Raw genomic sequence first — 21,909 nt, forward strand, 5'->3', positions numbered from 1 at the left:
ACCGTATTCCGTCGATAGACCGCTTGCGTGAGCGCGGAGTTCTCGAGAGATTTTCCATCTAGTTATCCACCAGGTCACGGGGATGCTTGCATCGACTCTGTTGGCGGTCACACGGCTCCAATGAAGACCGATGCTCTGAGCCGAGTTCAGCAGATCTATCGTCCGTGCGAACCCTTTCAAAAGGAGGGTCGATGGAGGCTGACGTAAGCTCGTTTCATACATTGCTGTTAGGCGTACATGCATTGGTGTCGACGACGAGAACAACAGATAGATACCGGGGACTCTAATCTACCGAGCCGAAGCTTCGAGGGAACAATGAAGCGTTGGATCACTTGTCCCGCTGGGTCAGCCTCCGGTTCTCCACAGTAGCTGATACCCTGAACCGAAACTTGACGGCTGTCATCCATGAACTCTGTCAGAAAGCGGGATCTTCGAGGCTCCTCTCGATGACTCGGGATGGCCTGACCCTGTTCGGTCACATTCCAGACGATTAACGGTATTTCCCCCATAAACTGACTACGCCCGAATCCTCCCTAAAATACTCCCGAATCATCAGTTTCTCCGAGAAACTTCTCCGGGTGGGAATCGTCCATCGATCTTTCGGCTTGGAGCTGACACACATCCATGAAGGAGCCAAGTATTCTCAGCTGTTGGACATATTTGGAATACATTTTTTCCCATGAGTGAAAGGCTGTCTCGAGAAAAATTTTCCAACTTTCCAGAGGATAACCTTCAGTCCCGTTCACATTACGGGGGAATAACTCGAGTTCCGAGATGTCCATAAAAATCTTGGAACCTTATTTTGCGACAGGTCGAATTACCCCCTCCTACAGGAATAACTGAATAACTCGATGATGGCATACTTGTACAATACAGAGAAAACATTTCCTCTCCTAATCTCACAGGGCTTTCGATCGATAGTTAGCGGTGCGAAAACAATGAAAAGCGTTCGGGGCTAAGGAGCTCAGATGCGTCGAATCGGTGCTCGCATCCTGAGCCTGAAGATCAGACGACCGAGCTCGAAAAAGCTCGAACCGCTGGGGCATGGGCCATGGGCCAAGGAACGCATGAGTTTGCATCTGGAATCGTTCAAAGCGAAGTTGGATAGCAGTCCACCTTACGGGGGAGAGGAGCTCAAAGTGAAATCCAATATTTCGCAAGAATAAGTGGAATAGATGTAGACGGGGGTCCACGCTTGATTCCAAGCATGATGGCGACAGAAAAATAACAACCGCATCGTCTACGTATGCGGAACTACGTCTCTGACACACCCACAGAGGATCACTAACCGAGGATAGAACTTTTCAATGATATGGTTGAGCGGCACGTCGCGCATTGGATGGGGACCACCAACTCTTCCGCAATCCAAATATTGAAAAAAAAATGGCACCGACAGATGAACTCCACCGAAGAGTCGAGGGAGTGCCCTCCTGGCTCTGACAAAAGAGCGAACCTAGTCTTCATCGCCAACAGAGCGAAATATGGACGGATCGGACCTTTTAGCATGAAACTTTGGGTCGAAGCTGGAACAATTTCGCGAACGATCATGGAACGCGCCCGCACTACTCCAAATAATGTAGTTAGCAGTCCAACAGCTTAGGCTTTACCAAACACGGAGGCGAGAAGTATAAGAGGGAAGCGAGAAGACTGCTATGCGATGGGAAAGGGAAACCCGGAGGATATGTGGAAGGATAATTCCTCTGGAATGACTCAAATGGGAGTCAAGGGACACCGTAACGATTACTTTACGAAATGACGTGTCACGATCCTGAATAGCGGATCCGAAACAGGCAGAACCCTCAACGTAATTCTAATGTACTGAGTTTGCTGGCAGAGCGCGTTCATGGGGGCGTGCTTCTCGGATGGAGCGTGGCCTCCTCGATTCCGCGTGCTCTCAAATCAGATTTCTGTTTTAAGCATATCGGAATCAAGGCGAACTTCGAGCCGCATCTGACAATCGAGCCAAACATTCTCTCAACGTCCGAAGAGCGACGCGCAAGTCATCTCATCGCGATATCAAACGGAAGACAGTGTAAGAATCTCTCATCAGACGAGTTCTTGCGGGAAGAAGGAGTCGAATGTACCGCGTTGTTGGCAACTGTAGTGTATAGCTCGTTCGCCATCGAAAGTACGGTCCATGGCTTCTTGGAGGAGCGTCTTCTGTTCTACCGAGCACCGCCTTCTTTTCGATTTGTGTATGAGTGATATTGTTCCTCTCGAGGGAGCCCCTCTGCAGACGATGCCAAGTTGAACTGTTTCAAGAAAACCATTTCTAGGCTCTTTGAAGCGGAGCTTGAATTCGCCTTTCTGCCGTGAGCTTTATTTGGAGTGTAGTCCATAGATTCCAACTCGCGGCTGCTTCTATCGATTCTCGAATGGATGATTCTAAAAAAATGTGGGCATGAAACGATGCGCCTTAAAAGTGTGAAACTTTATTTAGACTCGACTCTTATAAGGGTTTGATTCAAAGCGAGGTTGTTGCTTCGAGGCTCCAGCGTCCAGAGAGAAAAATATGAGAGCAAAATCGTTCTTCGGACTTTTTTGAATAAGAGCCGCACACCTCAGCTCGTCATTCCATATGCCATTCATCGGTTGTCGGGGAAGTCACCGATCGAGGGACCAATTCCGGGGACCTTCGACCGGGACCGCTCGGATCTAATTCTAGAAATGCAACAGGTCGAAATGAGCGCTCCCATAGACGCCCACGGCGAAAAAAAGACAGCAAACGGTGAGTCTTTCCTTGGTGATTCGGATTGAGCAGAGCTCCGATGTGAGGTCGAAACTCGACGTGAAAATCACCAACGAGTCGAGTTCTTGGGGCGACGTTTCCTGATACACGAGCGGCCGAGCACGAAGTTCTCGACCGAGATTTTTCACTCCTTTACATGCCTCGGTGAGTCTCGCCGCCTGTCCGAGGGGTATGATCAGCAGCGCGCCCCATACCAACGTAGATATCGAAGCGACGATCAATCGGAAAAAGTTGTTCGAGTCGATCGACTGTACAAAGCCCACCTGAAACATCGCGGAGAAGTTCAGAATCAGTGAAGGATATGCAATCGACGGGGAAATCGTCTCCGAGTCGAAGGAATTTCCAATCCTGGGTAGGTAATCCGAGAGAATTCGGAGAGAATCCTCTCAGACGTGAACTCGATTACGGATCAGACACACTCGCGCCTCCACAAAAAATTCATAGTCGATGGGAAGGTTCGCCTGATGTGTGAGCGGAGCCGCGGGAACACCTGCGTTCCCAAGGCAAGAGTGCCCGGAGATCCTGATCACAGTAGAAATGTGAGCGTGTATACGTGAAAATCGTACGTGCGGCAACTCACCATTGAAGCCCCGGTTCGTATGAGTAGCCAGATTGTCTGCAGGAAGACGGCCGTGGATTGGAGTCCGTTCACTTGGCGTATCGTGCATGTGGCTTCGCTCACTCCTTTGTAGAAGGCCAATAACGAGATTTTCCCATCTCTGACCAGCTGCTGTAGGTTCTGCACGTAAACCAACGCCAATTGACAGTGTATTGTGTATGCGGCTGCCACGCTCATCGAAACCACGTCGTGCATAAGCAGTCCTGCGGTATTATGACAAGCGATCAGAAGAAAAATATTATCTCAACCTCCTGTGGTTATCGGTGCCGGATACCGATTGTCTGCAGTTTCTTGACCCTCACAGGGCGACCTCCACATCTTTCACCCGAAGGATATTCTTGGAAAGACAGCAATCTACGCCCATCGCTTTCAATCAATGAGTTTCGATCATGCGCGGGATTCCGAGGGCGCATCCTTTGTGGACCCCCGACACGTGAGATCTAACATAAGGTCGATGATCGCCAGGATCTAGGGGCATTCATCTAACGATCGGAAATCGGCATGCCCATCAGGCATTCGACGAAGTCCTCGTTAAGAGGAGACGCCTCTGCGGGCAAGGATCCCCACCACCTAGGGTTGAGATTGAATTTGTCTGTTCATTGAAGTTTCGCATCTCCGTTGTTCGCTTATTCCCGCGCCGTCGCGTCGCTGCTCTCTCCCATGCTCGAGATCATGGCAAACCAATAAACTCCTGCTCTTGAGGGTGGGTTCTCTCGTTCCCGATGGCCTTGACCGGGGCATTGTTCACGAGGAAAAGGCTCAATCGCCGCCAAGTAAGCTGCCGGAGTGAGAACCATTGAAGAATTTATCGTCTAGAGAGTTTGTTTCGAAGTTCCAGAAAGTTACTGAATCGAGAACTGATTTCTTGCCAGAATATGTACACATGTCACCATGGAATGAATACCGACACCTCGCTCTTGTGGAATTCACCGCATGGACCGCTGTCTAATCACTTCGCTTAGAATGTGGTATCGTCAATCTCGCTCCGAGTATGCCACTCGCCGACGGCCCAGCTAGGAAGCTCCCATAGGATTCCAAAAAAGAATGCTCAGTCATGGGAAAAGCTAAAACGATAGTACAGGTCGAGTCCAGACATCTTCTAGGGTAACTCTTTGGGGTCATCCTTCACCTTTGAGAGCAGAGAGATCGCTCTAAATGGTTTGCCGACCTGCGCGACGTGTAGGAGAGCCTTATGACTCCGCGTCGTTAGTGGCGGATTTGAACATACGACACGAGGAGACTAGAGGATCATCGCTTTTTGTCAGTGTGAAGCATTTATCAGGCTTCTCGGGACCTCGAATTTATGTTCGCCTGATACGTCTCGAACGTTCTCCGCCTGACTGATGTTCTACCTCTCGCTACCTCTCGATCCCCTTGTAAACTTGATCGATGCGAGAACATCCTTCAATACGGGATAGTATATCGCAGTTGAGAATCGCAGGAAGGGGGAAAAAGACAATAGACAGTACGAGCAATCGTAGCTCAGACTCAATCGACTTCGGGACTGATGATGCGTCCCTGTCTGCCTCTCTGACCGCCTGCGACGTTTGATCTGACCCCCGACGGACGAATTCTGTGTATGCCATTTCACAGGCAAGCGGCAGGTTGCTGAGTCGGCAGAGCCACTGTAATTATTGCAGAACTCTACGGTCGTCCCGGGCCCGATCGGATATTCGGCTGGAGGGCTCATCTGCGGGGGGACGCGCCAAATCTCGGCAGCCGATATCCCTGGGAAAGCACTCCGCATGTCCGTCCTTGGAACTCGATTTTTCAAACAAGTTCTGTTTCTACTTATCTCCGCGGCATTCGTGTCGAACACTGCGTGAAGAAGGAGATCGATTCTCTGATTGAATGTTTGGCGAAATCTCAGCGCGAGTCATCAGGAGGAGGGTCGGTAGAAACATCTTGATCCCTATCGAAATCTTCTTCCCGACAACTCGACGGAAATGGGAACGCTTGACCCGCGCTGAGGTCGCGAGAGGGAAAAATGATCGAATTTGCCCTTCGGAGTTGAAGTTCACTTCTATTTTCGGGTGGCTGCGTGCCAAAATAAAGTACCGGGTTTTGTTCGCAGGCATTGCTTGAATGATTCGCTCTGGTTTTGTCGTTGGTGTCTGGCGAATGGTTTTTTGGCACACGGTGGTTTCTGGATGCTTCTGTTGTTCTACTATTTGTCGCGAACGGGTGGACTCGTGGTTTGCTTCTTCAAGAGGCTTTTTCCCATTCGAGTCGTGGCCGGCTGAGCGAGCGGGGAGCTATAAAATGAACGCGCGTTTCGGTCAGAAGCAGCAACTGCGGCGAGTCTCAGAAAAAACATGAGAGCTTGTTTCATATTCGCCGTGGCTGTGGCTTGCGCAGCGTTCGCTACGGCCAGCCACTACGGGCATTACGGAAGATACGGCGGAGGTGGAGGCGGAGGTAGTGGAGGCGGCGGCGGCGGCGGTGGCGGCGGAGGCTACGGTCATAGAGGATACGGCTATCGGGGCTACGGTGGCAGCGGCGGTGGCGGAGGAGGAGGTGGCGGCGGCGGAGGAGGAGGAGGAGGTGGCGGAGGAGGTGGCTACGGAGGGTACGGTCACGAGGATACGGACATCGCGGCTACGGAGGATACGGCGGAAGCGGCGGTGGTGGAGGAGGTGGTGGTGGTGGTGGTGGTGGTGGAGGAGGAGGATATGGTTATCGAGGATACGGTCATCGAGGCTACGGCGGCTATGGAGGAAGCGGCGGTGGAGGAGGAGGAGGTGGTGGAGGAGGAGGAGGAAGCGGCGGATACGGCCATCGAGGCTACGGCTACTACTAACAGAATCTCCACAGTTGTCATCCCGATTTGACGTCGTCAGCCTAGTCAAGACGGACCGCATAAATGAAATTTGAAAATTTCAAGTCGAAGATTTTCTCCTCTCTCAATTATATGACAAATAAAAGAGAAGACCTTTCCCGAGTGACAGAATCCTCTTTCTTGTCATATTCTCGCTTCTGATACGATTTCTAATCGAATCACTCATCCCTCAATGGATGCTTGATCTCTTGTTCTCGGAAGACCGAATCAGTGACGCTCTCTTCGAACTCGGCCCTGGGGAGTTCTCACAATGAAGCCGACGCTGGAGCGCTCTGCGAATAGCCGTTCGGACCACTCTAATGCGTTCGCCTCACTCCGGAACGGTTCGGACGCTCGCCGACGTCTAACTCATATGTACTAGCGATCGGCCTCAGAGCCGAAGCCGCTCATTCCCTATGGCGACTCTTCTAGGGCGTCCGCCTGGACCTCGATCGACTTCGGACGGACTCAAGGTCTGGAAGCTCCGTCTCGGAGCCCAGGGAGAAAATTTCCCGATGCACACGACCGAAGTGAACTGCTAAAAGCTCTGGGAGGTGAGGGAGAGGCTCATGCTGGCGCTGGTCCGGATGCTCGAAGTCGCTCCGTTTGCGGGAAGCGAGATCAAACGAGAGAAAACGGAGCGTTCCTCCGCCATGTTAGAAATCGATGACCAGGTAGAACGATTTTTCCGCATCCTCAGTGCAAACACAGTGTCTCCGGTCACGTTCGGAATTTCAAATCGCAATTCCTACCCCCTATTGAGGGCACAATTCGATTTCATCGACTCGTGACCCTCCAGCGAGTGGCCCACGCGCAGCCAATCGGATTCAGGAACTATCGGGAATTCCGGAATTCCTCGTCGAGGAATGAGATCAAGTCAACAAGCGAATTCAATCCAGTCGGCATATTCATTGCTCTCTCAGCGGGGTAAATGCGAAGCGTCACACGGTTCCATCGACGAGAAGAGACCTGGGATCGGGATCCATAATTTGTGGCCTCGAAGAAGCTCTGCCTCTGGCAGTCGGATCCTCGGCCTTGAGGAAACGAGCTGTCCGGCGAAATGAAACATTAATTCGAAGGGGCATGCTCCGAATGTGTCGTCCAAAGGAACACTCATTTCTGTACGTGATCTCAATCGAAGCTTTTCGTCCCTCGGAGGAGCTCCTTCTCCGTCGTCTGCGCGACCAACCTACGCCGTATAAGTTGATCACAGGTCGTCAAGGCCATGTCGCAAGGTTAAAATCGTGGATCACATCGTCGGTGGAGGCTGATCTAGCCCATGCGCTCATTCCGTTTACGGTTCCCAGTCACGCTTCGCAGCTCCGAGCACGAGAGCGCTCGGAGGGAATAAGCGAATGATCAGGCTTCCAGCCAATGAGCAAAATGAGATCTCCGCACCCCTCAACCCACCTGCGATCGAAAATGGAAGCTGCGCTAGCCCTGCACTTATTACATATAAGTCGGAGAGGCTGTGATTCGGAGCCGACGTTCGTCGTAGAAGTTCGGGATAGCCGAACAGAAACTCACCGAGCACGAGACTCGCGATGATCGGGTAGTCATCCATCGTGCAACTGATTCGCCTACTTTTCAATCTATAATACAAATTAATCACGTTCCCCGTTATGGCCAACAGGATCCATAAGCCTCCCGCGATGTAAACAGCCCTCAACCGCTCCTGGATCTTCCGGCGGGCGATCTGCCACACCGAAGTGGTTTGGAGGAACACCTGCAACGCAAGGAGATTCTGAGAAAATCGATTGCGACTCCACGATATCACGAGTTAGCAGACCCATGGACCGTAGAGCAAGCGGACACACGAGAGTGAGCTCCAGCTCAATTTCTCTCGATGAAGGCGAGAGCAGCGCATATTTCTCTAATCGCAACTCCAAGCCGTTCCAAGCCAAGAGAGCGAATTCTCGTGGCCTCATCGAGATCGCAGTTTCATCCCCGAGTGTGAGGCGGCACGAAGCAGCTTAACGAGCAGAGGGGTCCGGGACCTCACGGGGCTCGAAGCTCCTTCCGCATCAATGTTCCCCATTCCTTGAGCAGCTTTCCGCGATCAAAGAGGCGTCTTTACCCGCAGATTATCACTTTTCGCTCGCGGCTCGAGACGCCCCTCCCCCTTCCCGAATACCGAGGCCTCATCGAATGCTTTTCACGGAACATACCGTGTAAACTATTGTCAAGATGGTGAATCGATTCACAGCCTCTCGTGCTCATATGGTCCTGGAAACAGAATTCTCGAGAGAGAGAGACTTTGTACCTGGACGCGAATAATTTCCGAGCTACCGCTTTCAAGGAGCCGGCTTGGAGCGCTCGAGGGAGTTAACGATGATCTTCTGCGGTCACTAATTAGCGGGGGGAGAGGGGGAAGCCGAGGCTCAACAGGCGAATCTTCGGGTTGCCACCAGTCGCATCGTGGGTTCCTGCGACTGATAAACAAGGCTCTCAGGAGTTGCACATCCAGTAAATAGTTCCTTTCCTTATCGAGGTCGCACTATGACCGCAGCAGGATGAGGCGGGTGTCATTTCCACGCATCGTCGACGACGCCGGTGAGATACACGGCGGAGAAATAGCATCGCATGTGCCCGTGTGTGTAAGAGCCGCGTGATATACACGAGCCATATACATAGACGGGATATCGGAGAAGAACCGAAAACGACGGGAGTCTTGATGGCTTCGCCGAGAGCTTCCGTCCACGCAAACAGGCAGGCTTCGAGCACGACTCATGATGACTTTCGCGAGAGCAGCTCAACGACTGTCTGACCGACTCGAGTCCGACTCCAGGGCGGGTGCATCGCGCTCAGGGCGTCTGGCTCAAGGGAGAAACTCAATTTCTCCAATTGGAAATTAATGGAGAGACACTCACCCTCTCGACGAGCGCAGTGAATTCTTCACTGTCTTGACTTCTCATCTGGAAGAGCATCGCCGCGTAAGCCGTCGTGTGCAGCACTCCGGGGAGGATATAAACCGAAAATATATAAAGCGAGCAGCCTCCAGGCCGCTCCGTGTATTTCGAGTGAAAACCGATACATCTGGAAAAGCGAATCCTTCGTCGGAAATATTTCAGGTCAGGGGCGTGTACCTTGCTGTTTTCCCTCGTACGATCACCCTCCTCTATATTCGAAAGAAAGAACATCATTCCCGGATGGGTGATCTGAGAATCCTCGTCTCCCCATCCCGTTTTCAAGTCTCGTCGATTCTAATTTGCCCACAAGTTCTCATCATTGAATGAGAATTCCGTGCCAAGAATTTTTCCGTGTGAGGGCATTTCTTCCCGAATGAGGCAAGACATGGAAGGCTCTGATCGGAAGTCGTCATCAAGGGCCGGACGCCATCAGAAGAAGACATCCGACTAGAGCCAAATCGAGAACGCCGCAACAAGATTCAATCGGGCAACGGCTCTCGACAATTCGCTGATCCGATCGTAATTTGTTTTCTTTCGACTCGAAGCACATCGAGGCCGCCATTCAACGAATGACATTATTGGCAAGCTGTTCCAGCCTGTTCGTTCACTCTCTCGTACTCAGTCAGTGCATGGCGGATGTTTGCTCCGGAGGAACAAGAGAAACGCCTAAATTATTGATGCGTCCCCAGACGACGTTCCTCGCTGAGCGCGGTCCACTCAATGAGAGCCAGATGCTTATCGCGCAACAGGCAGCCGAGCAAGCGGCGAACTAACGTTACTATTAGTCTCCTCGTTTATCAAACAATACCTAGGCAGCGGCCGTGGCCGTCGACCTCTTCATCGCATACTTGCTCATATCCGACCGATTGGGTCCGGCCTCCGGACGGCGTCAAGCTCTCATCGCGCTGATTTTCCTACGCTCTTGAGGGCGCACGTCGGAGGAGACTAAGCGAGGCTCCGAGAGCTTACGCGAATCAGGAGGCAAAGAGGCTACACGCAGTACCGCCAGAAATCCATGAAACCTCGCCGATTATTATCACAAGGATATCAAATACTGACCTCGCTGGCCGACCAACCTCGGGTCACCCATAGAGCAATCAGCTCGGAAGCGCTTGCGCTAAGCAAGTGTCAAAAGTATGCTTGAGCTTACGATCGTCCGAACATATGTATAAGATTGAGCATCTCAATCGATTCCATCGTCTCTTTGTCCTGACTTAAGCCTTAGATATGAGATGATCAGAATTTCTGAGTAGCTCTCGCGTGAGGGCGTAGGTGAGAGCCTAAGCGATCATTTGACTCTGAGTTGCCGGATCTCAGCGATGCGTTCGATGACCTTACGATAACCAGCGAGAGTTGGGACTTTCGAGCGAGTTGACCTCCTCCTTGGGAGCTCCCCTGACCCTGAATCAATCGTCGACGTGATGGATCCGGCGAGAGCTGTCTGACCCCACACTCGGAACGGGACAACCGAATTTTGCGTCCTGAACAGAAGTCTCGGTTGATGCTTCGAAAAAGTAAATCAACGTGGATGAGAATCCTACTGGCTTCCCGTGACCGCTTAATCGCATGTCCTTCAGTACCGAACTCTCGAAGTGAAGTTTTAACACTCTAAAATTATTCCTCCATGGAGATCCGACTTGACCGGTGAGCTTCGTACCCATTTGGCTGGGCAATCTATTCGTTCGGACGCCTGCATCATACTGAGCCACGTGTAACTTTTGCGTCCCTGACATGAGTGTCCCTCGATTCCTGGAGTTTTGGGACAGCTTACGCGAAAACGGGTCCATGAGCAGAGCGGTGCGCCGCGCCGAGTTCTGCAAGTCCCATGGAATCAATGCTGAAGCGCTGCGGCGCGCCATGTCGCTTAAGCACTGAGTCTTTGGCGCCGCGTGCGGCGTCCTGGACACGGCGCACAGCACTGTCCATGAGCAGGGTTCAGGTTACCCTGTTCGGGCACTCCTCCAGCGATTCGAGAAGAAACGCGTGGAGACCACTCGATCCTCGGAGTTGAACCCAACGTACTGTCTCGACTCACCCAGATGACGATTCGAATGACCGCTCACGGACGACTAATTTGCACCATCAGGGAGATAGAGTGAGGCGGAACATTGAGTTCTCAGCCAATTTTCTTCACAAAAGATCCGTCTACTCCCGCATCCCTGAATTCTGCATCTCATGTCGAGGGTTCCCGCTTAGATCTTAGCGGAGGTTACCGCTGCATTCAGTCATAGGAGCGGCACAGGTCTCGATGAATCGAGATCATCCATGATTTACGCTGCTCAGCCGTCACCAAACGTCGCGGAGGCGCACAGACTGCGTGGCAACAGAATACTGCATATCACCAATTGACGACGCCTCGGAACAAGTGGGGATCAGCAATGGATATCTCAAGCACGTGCTCGAGTCAGTTTGCAACCCTTGCGCTCCTTGTACAACCTGATCCCTCTGGGGGGTCGGCGCCTTTTTTTCTGCCGTGGAGCTCCAGAATTATGCTTATCAACTCTGTACGGTTGGATTTCAGTTGTCGATTGCAAGGCAATGTGGTGTTCCTCCACGGTCATCAAGCTGCACCCAGGAGCCTGAAGGGAACATACGTCCGTCAATATGTATATTTCGCTCCAGAACCTCTCCTGGACTTGGAGAACTCCCTCAAGAGACAATCCTCAAACGGGTTTGGTCTTCGTAGACTTATCCTGAGATACGCTCAACGCGTAGCATTCACGCAGTCACTTATCCGCCACCCGAGAACAACAAATCGCGGAGGGAGCATGGCAGCCGAGGCCCATCCGCGGAGTGAGATCGGAGGGAGCTCCCGAAATCCGGAGCAAATTCAAAATAGTCTCTCTTCGGTGAAGTTTGGGAAATTCTCTTCACGTAGCTTCCGAGTTTGGGTTGAGGCCTAATCCGGTCCCAGGCATTCACTCAGACGCGGAATTCTTCGAGAATAGCGTTCGAATCTGGCCGAAACTTGTATGTGCATTCTGAGATACCTCTTGCGGAAGAGGTCCAGGTCTAATAATCGGAACGTCACGACCTTCGGTAAGCGCGTCCCTGGTGCTAATGGAATGCTCCGATTCTCGACAGAAACATTTCTGGAGACGCAGATCATTAAAATCATAGCTTCTCATCAATTGGAGGGCCCATGCGAGTTTCTTCTGATTTTGGAGTATCCGAGGCTGCTCCTCAAGCTTGGGCCTCGGATTTCGTCGATAGATGTTGAGGAGCAGATTATCATCAGCATCCGTTCTGACTGAGGAATGTGGGATTATCGCCGCGGCGGCCGCCCTAGAGGCTGCATGCCACTCTGATATGTGTCGAGTAAAAATGAGTAGGAACTATTCCATAGCTCATTTGTGTCCGTTCATTAATCGACTCCATCGAGTATTGGCACAACAGCACGAGGAAGCTTACCGTGGACCTCAATGTCGAAAATAGAATAGCTCAGGTGATCATGTTTCTCTGGGGACTTCCATCAAATCGCTCCTAGGGGGATCTTGTTCGCAAATAATCGTACCGACGGGATTATCAACTTGATTCCGATACCTGCTTCCCCAGCAGGAATCAGACTTTAGTATACCCGCCTCTCGAATCTCCTCCGGGTCTCCGGAAGACCGATTTCCCGGAGCTCGACCCCATGCAGTCGCCCTCCCCTCTTCATCGGGCGTCGACATTCTGATATGGCTCATTTTTTCGGCACTCGATCAGCCCTGCATCTAATTTTACAATGGGTCGAGGCCACTTCGTGAAGTGAACACACCGAGCCCAAAAGGGGGCTCTGATGCAGCGCCTGATAGCCGGAAGGGCGTACGTTTTTGCTCTGATGATGAATAGATAGATCGAAACAAACGGAACAATAACAATATATGAAATCATGGGGTGAGCGTGGTCGAGAACGAGCAGCTGTTGTAAATTAGTGCGCGAGCCTGACCTTGTGTTGTCCATGGAGTCCCTCCGGTAGACGGTGATGTAGGCCAGAACGTGACCCGCCACGATGAAGATCATTGCTGTTAGCGAATAGAGTACGTTCAGCAGGCGGCGCATAAAAGCCGCACCTGATCCGCCGTTAGCATTTGTTTCATTCAAAACAGGTCTCCAGCCCACAGCCGAAAGCAGACGATAGTACGAGCGAAGGACCCTCGTCCTACAGAAACGAAGAACAACCGAAGTGGATACCTGCAACGTGATTCGTTTTTTTTATCTCGATTTCCAACGCTCTCCTGATATCCATCCTTCGAGCAGTTCCTTCCCGCCCTGTCACGGACTGAGTGAGTTTTTTTGTCGTGAGACCATCAAACACTCTGTATCTCAGAAGACAGTTTTTAGCGAGAGCTTCTTTCAAAATCGTTGACATGCTCGATTGATGTTCGCGCAGTTTGTCGATATCGGCGTCGAGCAGTTCGCCCGGCACCCGAGGGAAAAGACGCTGTTGCCATGAATGACGCGCATTGAAGCATTCATGTTTCACGAGAGGCTTCACAAAGAGCTCAGAACAATCATCAGAAACTGTGTGCCTACTCACATGGTCGTACTGCTGGGGTATCTGATGCACGAGATGCGGTCCATACCGTATATACGAATTGGACGATGAGTGCGTGTATTCCTCCTCCAGTCTCTGCAGGTCGCTAATCTCCCGTGTTTGCTCGATTTGTATGAACTCGTCACTGACGAGCGGTGGAGTTCTGTCCTGGAAACAGGTAGAGAACTTCGGTGAGGACTCATCCGGAGCTCTTCACCTCGGCGAAATCCTTCTCAGACCGCTTCCGGCGCGAGCGATTCGAAACCGAAATTCGAACATCGTAAAACTCATATGGACGTGGAGATAGCCATCGCTGGCGAACCCGTTATATGGCACGTCTGTTCATTCATCAATCCGTACATACAACTTCAGTACCCGAGACGATATGTCTGTGAGAACTGACATCTCATGCGCTCCTCAGTCATCGATAGCGGAATTGGTTCGAATGGCTCCACTGACTACGTAGTCTAATTTAAAGGACAGAAGGATCAAACCGTTTCTAATTCACGTGTTCTATACCGGGTTTCTCTCCCGGAGGCCGGTCGCAACGCAGAACTTACCACCATTGGAATCGATTAAATCAATGTCCGGAAGCTTCTTGATCCCGCTCCGCTCAAATCAGTGTCATTTTTAGGGTATGGGTCTTCACAACTTGGTGGCCTCCACCCATTCGCTGATGGGTCAGAAGTCACAATGGACTCGGGCGGGATTCGATTTCCTTTCCCGGGGAGCGCAGCAATGACTTGGATCAATAATGGCTCCAGTGGGGCGAGATATTAGAAACTATGGGGAGCGCTCTCTTATTGAGATTACATCAAAAATATCTCCCGGGAGCCGCGAGCGAGCGCTACGCGCACGGTACAGCGGCGCACCGTCCCGGACTGATCCAAAGGTTACGATTATTGGTGGCGATACTCACTTCGGTCGTGTACGATCGATCGTATTCTCCGTTGACATCTTCCATCTGACCCAGTTCAATGAACTTCACTGTGCGAGGAGTGGAGCTCAATTCAGGTCGATTTCCGTCTAGTTAAGGGGAAAAGAGGCTCTCAGATCCAGAGGAGGCATGCGGCGACTACAGAATACCGACCTCCCCCACCGAATATCCTCAACAGGTATAGTGAGGGGACACACAATAATGCTAGTTTGCGGAGATGCTAGTTCCTCGACGCTCAATGGGGATGTCCCTCTCATCGGTGTTTTTTTCCACTAGCTCCATTCGGAACGAGACAATACCCATCAGCGAGTGATCCTTCCATGCACGAGCAGCCACTATTTACTCCGTAAAAAGTCCCCCGGGAAAAGCAGACACGGTCATTATCTACTGCTCAACGTTCGTGATGGCTTCACAGCGCACAATCGCATCAATGTTCCGAAGGTGAACAGGAAGGCTCAAGTTTCTGTGTCCGTTTACCCCGCTCGCTACGAACTCAGCGCTCCCGACTTAAAGGATCAAGGTCTATCTCATCGAGTAGATGGAACCGGCAGCGTGAATAGATCCACGCGACAATCCCACTGACCTTCGTGAGTCTGGACAGCCCCGAGAGTTCTGAAAATTCACGAAGCGTCTCACCTATTTGAATAAGAGTCACATCCCACGCGATGCGACGCCTCCTAGTTTCGTCTTTTTCGTTCCCACAAGACGTTTCCTCCACATGTTCGAATCAGCTGATATCAGGAGAGACTCTGTTTCCACTCTTGATGTGCTTGAGCTACCCACGTGTTGTCTAACTTATGGACGTGAGAAACAGATGGTCTTCTGATGACCTCGCAGGTCCATCTCGAAAGAGGAAATCGCTCGTCGGAAACAGCCTGGCCCCACGGTCTTAGATTCCGAGTACCTCGGAACGATGGGAAACAGAAGAAGATGCCTTCTCGGAGCGGAAAATATTCATTCCGAGAACTTTCGTCCGGGACGTATGATTTTCAGAGGATGTCGAGGAGCATCGATCGCGAGTGAGCGTTACCTTCAAAATATCAAGACTGCAACAAACCTCTCGACCCAGAATCGTTAGTCTCCTGATTCACTCGGGGACATTCCGAGAACGAAGCTGCGTCGGACTCGCCGACCGACTAGCCGCCTCCCCCGGGCTAGCGCCGCGTTTCTTGGTGATGAAGTCTTTTGTTAGCCCGGGAAGTTTCAGAAAATTATGCATGCAACCAAAGTTGGCCAGTTGACCTCGCTGCGGAGTATTTGGCTTCAAGAGAGCCTATCCTATGATGATGATGATGATGATGATGGGGAGTTCGGGAGCAACGAGCGAGAAGACCCGGCGAAAAAGATACTCCAACAATACTCCGAAGCCGCCCTTGCTCGCCCCGCGCCTACGCGAGTCGCTGGCCGGGACGATGGTTCGGAGCTCGCCTCCCGGTCGGGCTTCCGGCTCCGGAATCTTTTTCATGAAGTTCGCTTTCCGTGTCCCTTCTCTCGCGCTTATCCTTCAGAGATTGCGAGAGTGTCAAGAACAATACGAAAGTATAGAACCAGCTTGAGGTGAGAGAGCTCAATTGTCCCGACAGGTCGGATTTCAATGACCGTGAGCGGAGTGTGCGAGCCCAGGTGAATAGAAGGCGCTCCTGATGGTCGACGTCTCGTTGAAAGCGAGAAACATCCCGGAATCGAATCGCTTCACCGGGCGCATATCTCGACCCGGAGGAGCGAGGTGTTTTCGAGTTAGGAATCTCACACATTCCTCTCTTCTCGGTTCTCGTGTTGGTTTTCAAACATTCATCATGAGGGCATCCTGCTTCAGATCTTCCATGACCTACGGCCTTCCGAACAGACCTTCGGCCTTGCGTACACACCTTCGGCGACTCCAACAGGGATGAACGGCTCTCTGCAATATGCGGGTCCATATTCAACCTTCTTCGCCCCCTCCCATTCCGCCTCACAGAGGATGCTTCCTCCCGGATTTCTCGAGAGAACTCTAGGCAAGAGAGCTTCCTCGAGCCCCGACCCATCGTGGAACGCGCGAAGTCCGTCAGATGAATAGACAATTCATCCGGAGCCACCAAAAAGCGACCCAAGACGAGTGGCCCACCTTCGTGTCGGCTCGCCCGGGGGACCCTATGTACGACCCTTCCATTTCATCTCGAGATTATGGCCCCCGACTGCCTGTAAGGTGGCGAGCTCGGACATTCCGCCATTCTCAACATTGAAGACTCGGAGCACGTTCCGGAATATTTACTTCTCGTTTCTCGAAGATACTCCGTGAATGACGTCAGATCTCGCCATGACAGAATCACACCATGAACTTCACCGGCCTCCGGAATGTTTCGGAAAAAAAAACCTTCGGCGAATTCCTCTGCGACGCGGTTAGAGGTCTTCAAATACGAGTGAACTCCCCGTATCACGCGGAAACATTGCCTACTTCGTCTTCACTGCATCTGCTGTGACCTCCCCCAAGCGAGAAAATACCCGCAGTGAATAGTCCAGAGATGTATAGCCCACTACCTTCATGGCGAGAATAACACGGAGCGGCTCCTTCTGGTCAGCAAGAAGCGAGTAGCACCCCTGACAGGGAGATTGATATCCCTCCTGAAAACGTCGGCGAGGCGTCGTTTCGAGAACCAATGGGAGTTTCGGGCTCTTCACGCCACAAACTCACTGTGCAAACGTCAAGTGATTGCCGATCGGATCTATGAGATTTCGTTTGCCCCAATCCTCGGACCATTCCTCGCAGGAGAGAGCGTTAGAGGCAAGATCTTCATCCTCTTCACTCTCCGCCCTACTTGTTGGGGGAGTCAGCAGCGAGCCGCGCGCGCCACAGAACGTCGTCTGCTCTGTCTGCTGCTCCGTTGCTTACACAACAGCGAACGGAGGTCCCTTCTTCCTAAAGACAACACTTAACTTCACGAGCAGTTGGGGAGAACGAACAGCTGAGAGTCGGAATCATCTTTCGGAAACCACTATCTGGTTCCGCTTATGGTCAAGCCGGATCGAGGTTCACAGTAGACGGTCTTGAGGTCATCGGTTATCTCCTTCAAAAGTGAGTTTTCCTTATGGAGCTGGAAAGTGTGGCATGAAAGGAGAAGAACTTAAGATGAAAGCTCCGGTGGAAGAGCGACGGAGAGGCGTAGATTTCAAACGAATCATGAGTCGACCCGCCGAATTCTTCCGGACAAAAAGACCCCTTCCCCCACCAACATTCTATGTCCCAGGTTTGTCTCCGATTTCATGAGAAGATTTTGCTACGGATAGGTGAGTCATTCCGTGATCAGTCCGATCAGCGCTTGAATGCAGTTCCCCCACGAGCCTCTGACCTGAGAATAGAGGAGCGCTCCGACTCGGCTTTCGTCCGCGAATATCGTTGGGGAATTCGACTACAGGTTGCGGCGAGAATATTGTCCGACCGACGCCAATCGAGGAGAATTCGAGTCAGACTCAAAACTCCGATGGCCCGTGTCGGAATCTTACCCAAGAGGCCCACAAGGAGAGCAGTTGGATGAATTCTTCCCTCCGCCAGGAATTCGATGAGAACGGAATCTTTATCATTTGCAGGTGGCGCCATGATGCGTCGAGAGTGCCATCCGTTGGACGGGGTACCGGTGAAAATCACTCTGAGACCCCCGAAAGCAATCACGGTACCTTCACATTTCCTCAAAACTGATCTCCCGGCCAGCCTCGAGCAAGACTACGATTTCTCCCTCGAGCATCGAGTGCTGCAAGAAGCTCAGAATCTGAGGTGAGTCCGTGGAATTAAAGAAAAGAATTCGTGGCGAGACGCTTGAACATCCGTGTGATTCTCAGAACGAAAGTCACCCCCTGTCGATCTTACAGGGAAAGTCAGGCGAAACTCGAGGCGCTCAGACCAACGACGGCTGCTCCCGTAGGCGAATTCACAACACTGACACCGTCTCAACCCTCAAGCTCTGCCAGTCCAGAAGGAACTTCACCGCCCACGCCGCCCACGACTATAAGCATCACGGAGTTCGAACCGGAGGCTTTCAGTCCTTTCGATCAAGTCGAACTGCAGACGATTAATGATCTCGAAGAACTCCACTCGATATTCGGCGGAGTGAAAGTTTCCGCGTCCGACCTCGAGAGCAAGCCAAGGGTGACGAGCGAGCTGAGCTCCATGAAGAATCTATTCGACGGGGAGCAGTTGAAGAAAATAGGTGAGATCGCGAGTCCGTTTAGTTCTTTCTGATCGCGATCGGAACCCGGATGTCTTTTCCTAAAATATCAGTCCGGCCACTATTCCTGTATAATCACATACATTGCAGGTCAAGCGCATTCCTCAGCTCCCTCGGGCTCCCCGCACCATTATCATAACCTTAATGGAGCGCAGGCCGCGGTCCCCGCGCCGAGTCCCACCGATCCCTTCAAAGATCTCTCGAAGAAACACCAAGCCGTAGCGAGGTGAGGGAACCTGAGCTCTCGACAGTATGGAGAATTCCGGAGTTTTCGGAAAGAGGAGCCAGGAAGAAATCCTGGAGCGGAATCCAGTAGCTCAAAAATATCTTCTCCGCTCAATTTCAGGGAAATTTGTTCGATGGGATTCCCAGCCTCGCGCGTTGCGCTCGCTGTCATGGACTTGGGCGACGACAAGGGCAAGGTTGTGGACCATCTGTGTTTACTCGAAAAACTCGTCGGCGAAGGTTTCGAGGCGCCCGATGTCAGCCAAGCTCTACAATTTATGTCACACGATCTCGATAAGTCGCGCGAGTTTTTGAAAAACATGGCCCAGTTGACCGACTTGGGATTCCCGAAAGGTGACATTGCAGTTGCGCTCAAACTGCACAATAGTGATCGAGATAAAGCTCTGGATGAACTCTTGAAAGGCTAATGGTCAGCCGAGTTTGGCCATCCCTTGGGTTTTGTACACAATTTTTTTTAAAGAGTGAAAGCAGCAGTCTGTCACGCGGATATCGAGACGAATATATATTTGGATAATCATTCAAAGGCTTATTTTTCACTTTCTTGCGAGGATCATGTTGTGCTCTGGTAACGGAAGGATTATGAGGGAATAGAACAAGAATGGTTCACGGCTGCTCTCATGGAGCGGCTGCATACTCCCGAGCTCTCGGATTCATTTGAGTAGTTCGACGACACCCTGACAAGTATCCACGTCGAAAACGAAGGAATTGTGGAATGGAACACAATTCTGAGATGCAACCTTCACAACTTCCTGGCCGAGTACGCCGCCTACAGTGGCAGCGACAGGTCCCGGCTCGTGGCTGAGAATTTCGTCCAATAAATCGATCTCGAATCGTTCTTCCGGAGCTCCGAGTCTCTCGGCAACTTTCGGGAGCAAGTTCTCCAGGTCCTCCTTCGTTGGTATGGAGTCTGCTGTTTCTTTATAGAACTCGAGAAGTAGATACAGCTGGAGTACGCATTTGTTAGTACGTTTCGTGAGTGCGGCACCGGATCTCTTGTTCACGTATCGCACGTTCATAATTTCTCTCATAGGAGGATAAAGACGGTTCATGGGTTCGTTCTTGACTTGTTTGCCATCTTTCAAGTGATTGATCACTTCACCGACGAAATCGAAATTCATGAGATCGCTGATGAAGAAACCCATTCCGGCGAGAACATGCCCAAAGATGAGCTTGACGTTGTTTTTGCGACAGCGGTCGTCAAGGTCGAAGGCGCGCTTCAGTGGTATCATGTCGCAAACCACAAGCATATCGAATTGTTTTAGGAAAGCACTGTCGTCTTTCTCCAGGATGTCTTCCTCCAAGGCCTCCGTTTTCACCATCGGGTTCAGACGACGCGCATAGCTCAAGGAGGCGGAAGCTCGATTCTTGCCGAGGTCCTGCGGTTTCACCTAAGAGAAAGCAAAAGATCATTACACAATACTCGAGAGCATCCAAATCCGAGAATCTCTGGCGGCGCGCCCGGAGGGCGGCATGATTATTGTGTATCAGCATACTTGGAGCGCATACCATAAACTGAGATCTGAAGTCATTCTCTAGGACTTCCTTGTGATCCATCAACGTCACTTGGGCCACTCCCGCCAAAATCACATTTTTCGCCACTTCGGCGCCCAGGCCGGTCATTCCTGGAAAATATCGGAACCCATCAGATTATTCCTAAAAACTCAGATCAGGGTCAGTCCCCGGACTTGTTTCACTGCGCTCCCAGGTGGGAGTACGGAGATTCTTATTCTCAGAGTATTTAGTATCCATCTTACCGGCGACACAAACTCTGAACTTGTTCAGTCGTCTTTGGGCCTCCAGACCCCAGAGTCGAATTTGTCGATCGTACAATTTTCTTTCTTCGTCGGTCAGCTCCTCGATCGTTTCCGATACGTTTCGCTTCATCCTGATCAAGTGACGGGAGAAGCGGCCGGTAGTTCACTAACAGAAGGAAAAAGACCGGCTCAACTGATGGTGCTGACCGCCGAGCTCGGGCGCGAACGGTGGACTGTTGTTCCTGTCCTTCTCGGTGATCCCCTCGCACATTCAACTCACGGAGTCGCAAAGGTACTGAGCACGGAATATGGACTGTAAGCGTCTCACTTGATCAGGGATATGACGGGATACGATGAATTCCGACCGGCCATAGGTCTCTCCATAGAGGATCCTGTCTCATTGACGCGGAACGCGACTGAGTTTTCGAAACAATTCCGCGACCTCATGTTGTTGTCTCGAGGAGAGCGAGACTTCACAACACACATCTCTCCCCAACGTTTATCAGCGGGCAGGTTCTTAGTTGCGCTGACTCGGGATGGATCGCGAGGATGAGGATGGAAGGGATGGGCACTGTTTGCCCATGCTCGTCAACATTTCAGATGACAAGAATTCTCCAACCTCGCACCTCACACCTGTAACCCAAATGCCTCTGAAACAGGTGGAGTCCCGTTGCGGGCGGTGAATCCTGCTCGCGGAGAGGAGAATCGCGAAAATCTCACTACCCTATCGCGTGAGCCCAGTTCTCTCCTTATCAGACTGAATTCCTTATTTGAAGTCCTTTATGAGAAATGATGATTCAATGAAGTCGGCCTGAAAATACTGCCATCTCATCCTCGGTCTTCACGGCCAGGAAGTTCACAGCTGCGACTCGAGTTCTCAGAAACATAGAGTACCGAAGACGCTCACCATTAGTAAAGTGACTCGCTGTTATCTCCGCTCGAACCATCGAGGAGATGGTGAGTCCTTTCCCTGAAAGAACTAATTTGCAGTCAGAAGCCAGGACTCATCCGTTTCCAAGGGTCCGGACTCGCGCATTTTCCTAAATTTTGCGAGTCATTCCAGGCTCATTCGGGAAAAATAGCTCCCTGGGCGAAGGTGAACGGATTCCGTCACAGATTTAAGTGAGACGGAATAATCACGGGAGTCGGAACAGGAGAAGTA

General features: G+C 51.5%; 3 protein-coding genes across 3 annotated transcripts; 1 reads left to right on the forward strand and 2 right to left on the reverse strand.

Annotated features, from left to right (window-relative positions):
* Positions 1-2,661: 2,661 nt before the first annotated feature.
* On the reverse strand, positions 2,662-15,030 carry GrlHz (Gustatory receptor-like Holozoa). The gene is made up of 8 exons (XM_003741511.1): positions 14,848-15,030; positions 14,531-14,637; positions 13,615-13,779; positions 13,024-13,268; positions 9,057-9,222; positions 7,714-7,912; positions 3,330-3,571; positions 2,662-3,012 (listed from the first exon to the last, which is right to left on the reverse strand). Exons 1-8 carry the CDS (start codon positions 14,849-14,851, stop codon positions 2,662-2,664), a joined length of 1,479 nt encoding a protein of 492 aa, XP_003741559.1. The 5' UTR covers positions 14,852-15,030.
* Positions 15,031-17,419: 2,389 nt separating this feature from the next.
* On the forward strand, positions 17,420-19,498 carry LOC100904849 (uncharacterized). Its single transcript, XM_003741474.1, has 5 exons — positions 17,420-17,600; positions 18,113-18,296; positions 18,392-18,729; positions 18,838-18,973; positions 19,094-19,498. The coding sequence occupies exons 2-5, from the start codon at positions 18,121-18,123 to the stop codon at positions 19,398-19,400; spliced, it is 957 nt and encodes a 318-aa protein (XP_003741522.1). The 5' UTR covers positions 17,420-17,600; positions 18,113-18,120; the 3' UTR covers positions 19,401-19,498.
* Aos1 (SUMO1 activating enzyme subunit 1) lies at positions 19,486-21,163 on the reverse strand. The gene is made up of 4 exons (XM_003741475.2): positions 21,028-21,163; positions 20,748-20,913; positions 20,500-20,615; positions 19,486-20,381 (listed from the first exon to the last, which is right to left on the reverse strand). Exons 2-4 carry the CDS (start codon positions 20,875-20,877, stop codon positions 19,644-19,646), a joined length of 984 nt encoding a protein of 327 aa, XP_003741523.1. The 5' UTR covers positions 20,878-20,913; positions 21,028-21,163; the 3' UTR covers positions 19,486-19,643.
* Positions 21,164-21,909: the final 746 nt, after the last annotated feature.

The sequence above is a fragment of the Galendromus occidentalis genome, unplaced genomic scaffold, assembly GCF_000255335.2.
Source record: "Galendromus occidentalis unplaced genomic scaffold, Mocc_1.1 scf7180000077183, whole genome shotgun sequence".
Classification (NCBI taxonomy): Eukaryota; Metazoa; Arthropoda; class Arachnida; order Mesostigmata; family Phytoseiidae; genus Galendromus; species Galendromus occidentalis.

Bases quoted from the DNA above. Each gene is read 5' to 3' on its own strand.
- GrlHz (XM_003741511.1), bottom strand. The intron at 9,223-13,023 runs GTCAGGCTCGCG...TCGCTTTTCCAG, and splicing joins GACTCCATGGACAACACAAG to ATGTATCGGTTTTCACTCGA. The intron at 3,572-7,713 runs GTGAGTTTCTGT...ATAATACCGCAG, and splicing joins CATCGCGAGTCTCGTGCTCG to GACTGCTTATGCACGACGTG.
- LOC100904849 (XM_003741474.1), top strand. From the start codon at position 18,121: ATGATGCGTCGAGAGTGCCATCCGTTGGACGGGGTACCGGTGAAAATC. The intron at 18,297-18,391 runs GTGAGTCCGTGG...TCGATCTTACAG, and splicing joins CAAGAAGCTCAGAATCTGAG to GGAAAGTCAGGCGAAACTCG. The intron at 18,730-18,837 runs GTGAGATCGCGA...CATACATTGCAG, and splicing joins GGAGCAGTTGAAGAAAATAG to GTCAAGCGCATTCCTCAGCT.
- Aos1 (XM_003741475.2), bottom strand. From the start codon at position 20,877: ATGAAGCGAAACGTATCGGAAACGATCGAGGAGCTGACCGACGAAGAA. The intron at 20,616-20,747 runs GTAAGATGGATA...GATATTTTCCAG, and splicing joins GTTCAGAGTTTGTGTCGCCG to GAATGACCGGCCTGGGCGCC. The intron at 20,382-20,499 runs GTATGCGCTCCA...GCTTTCTCTTAG, and splicing joins ACTTCAGATCTCAGTTTATG to GTGAAACCGCAGGACCTCGG.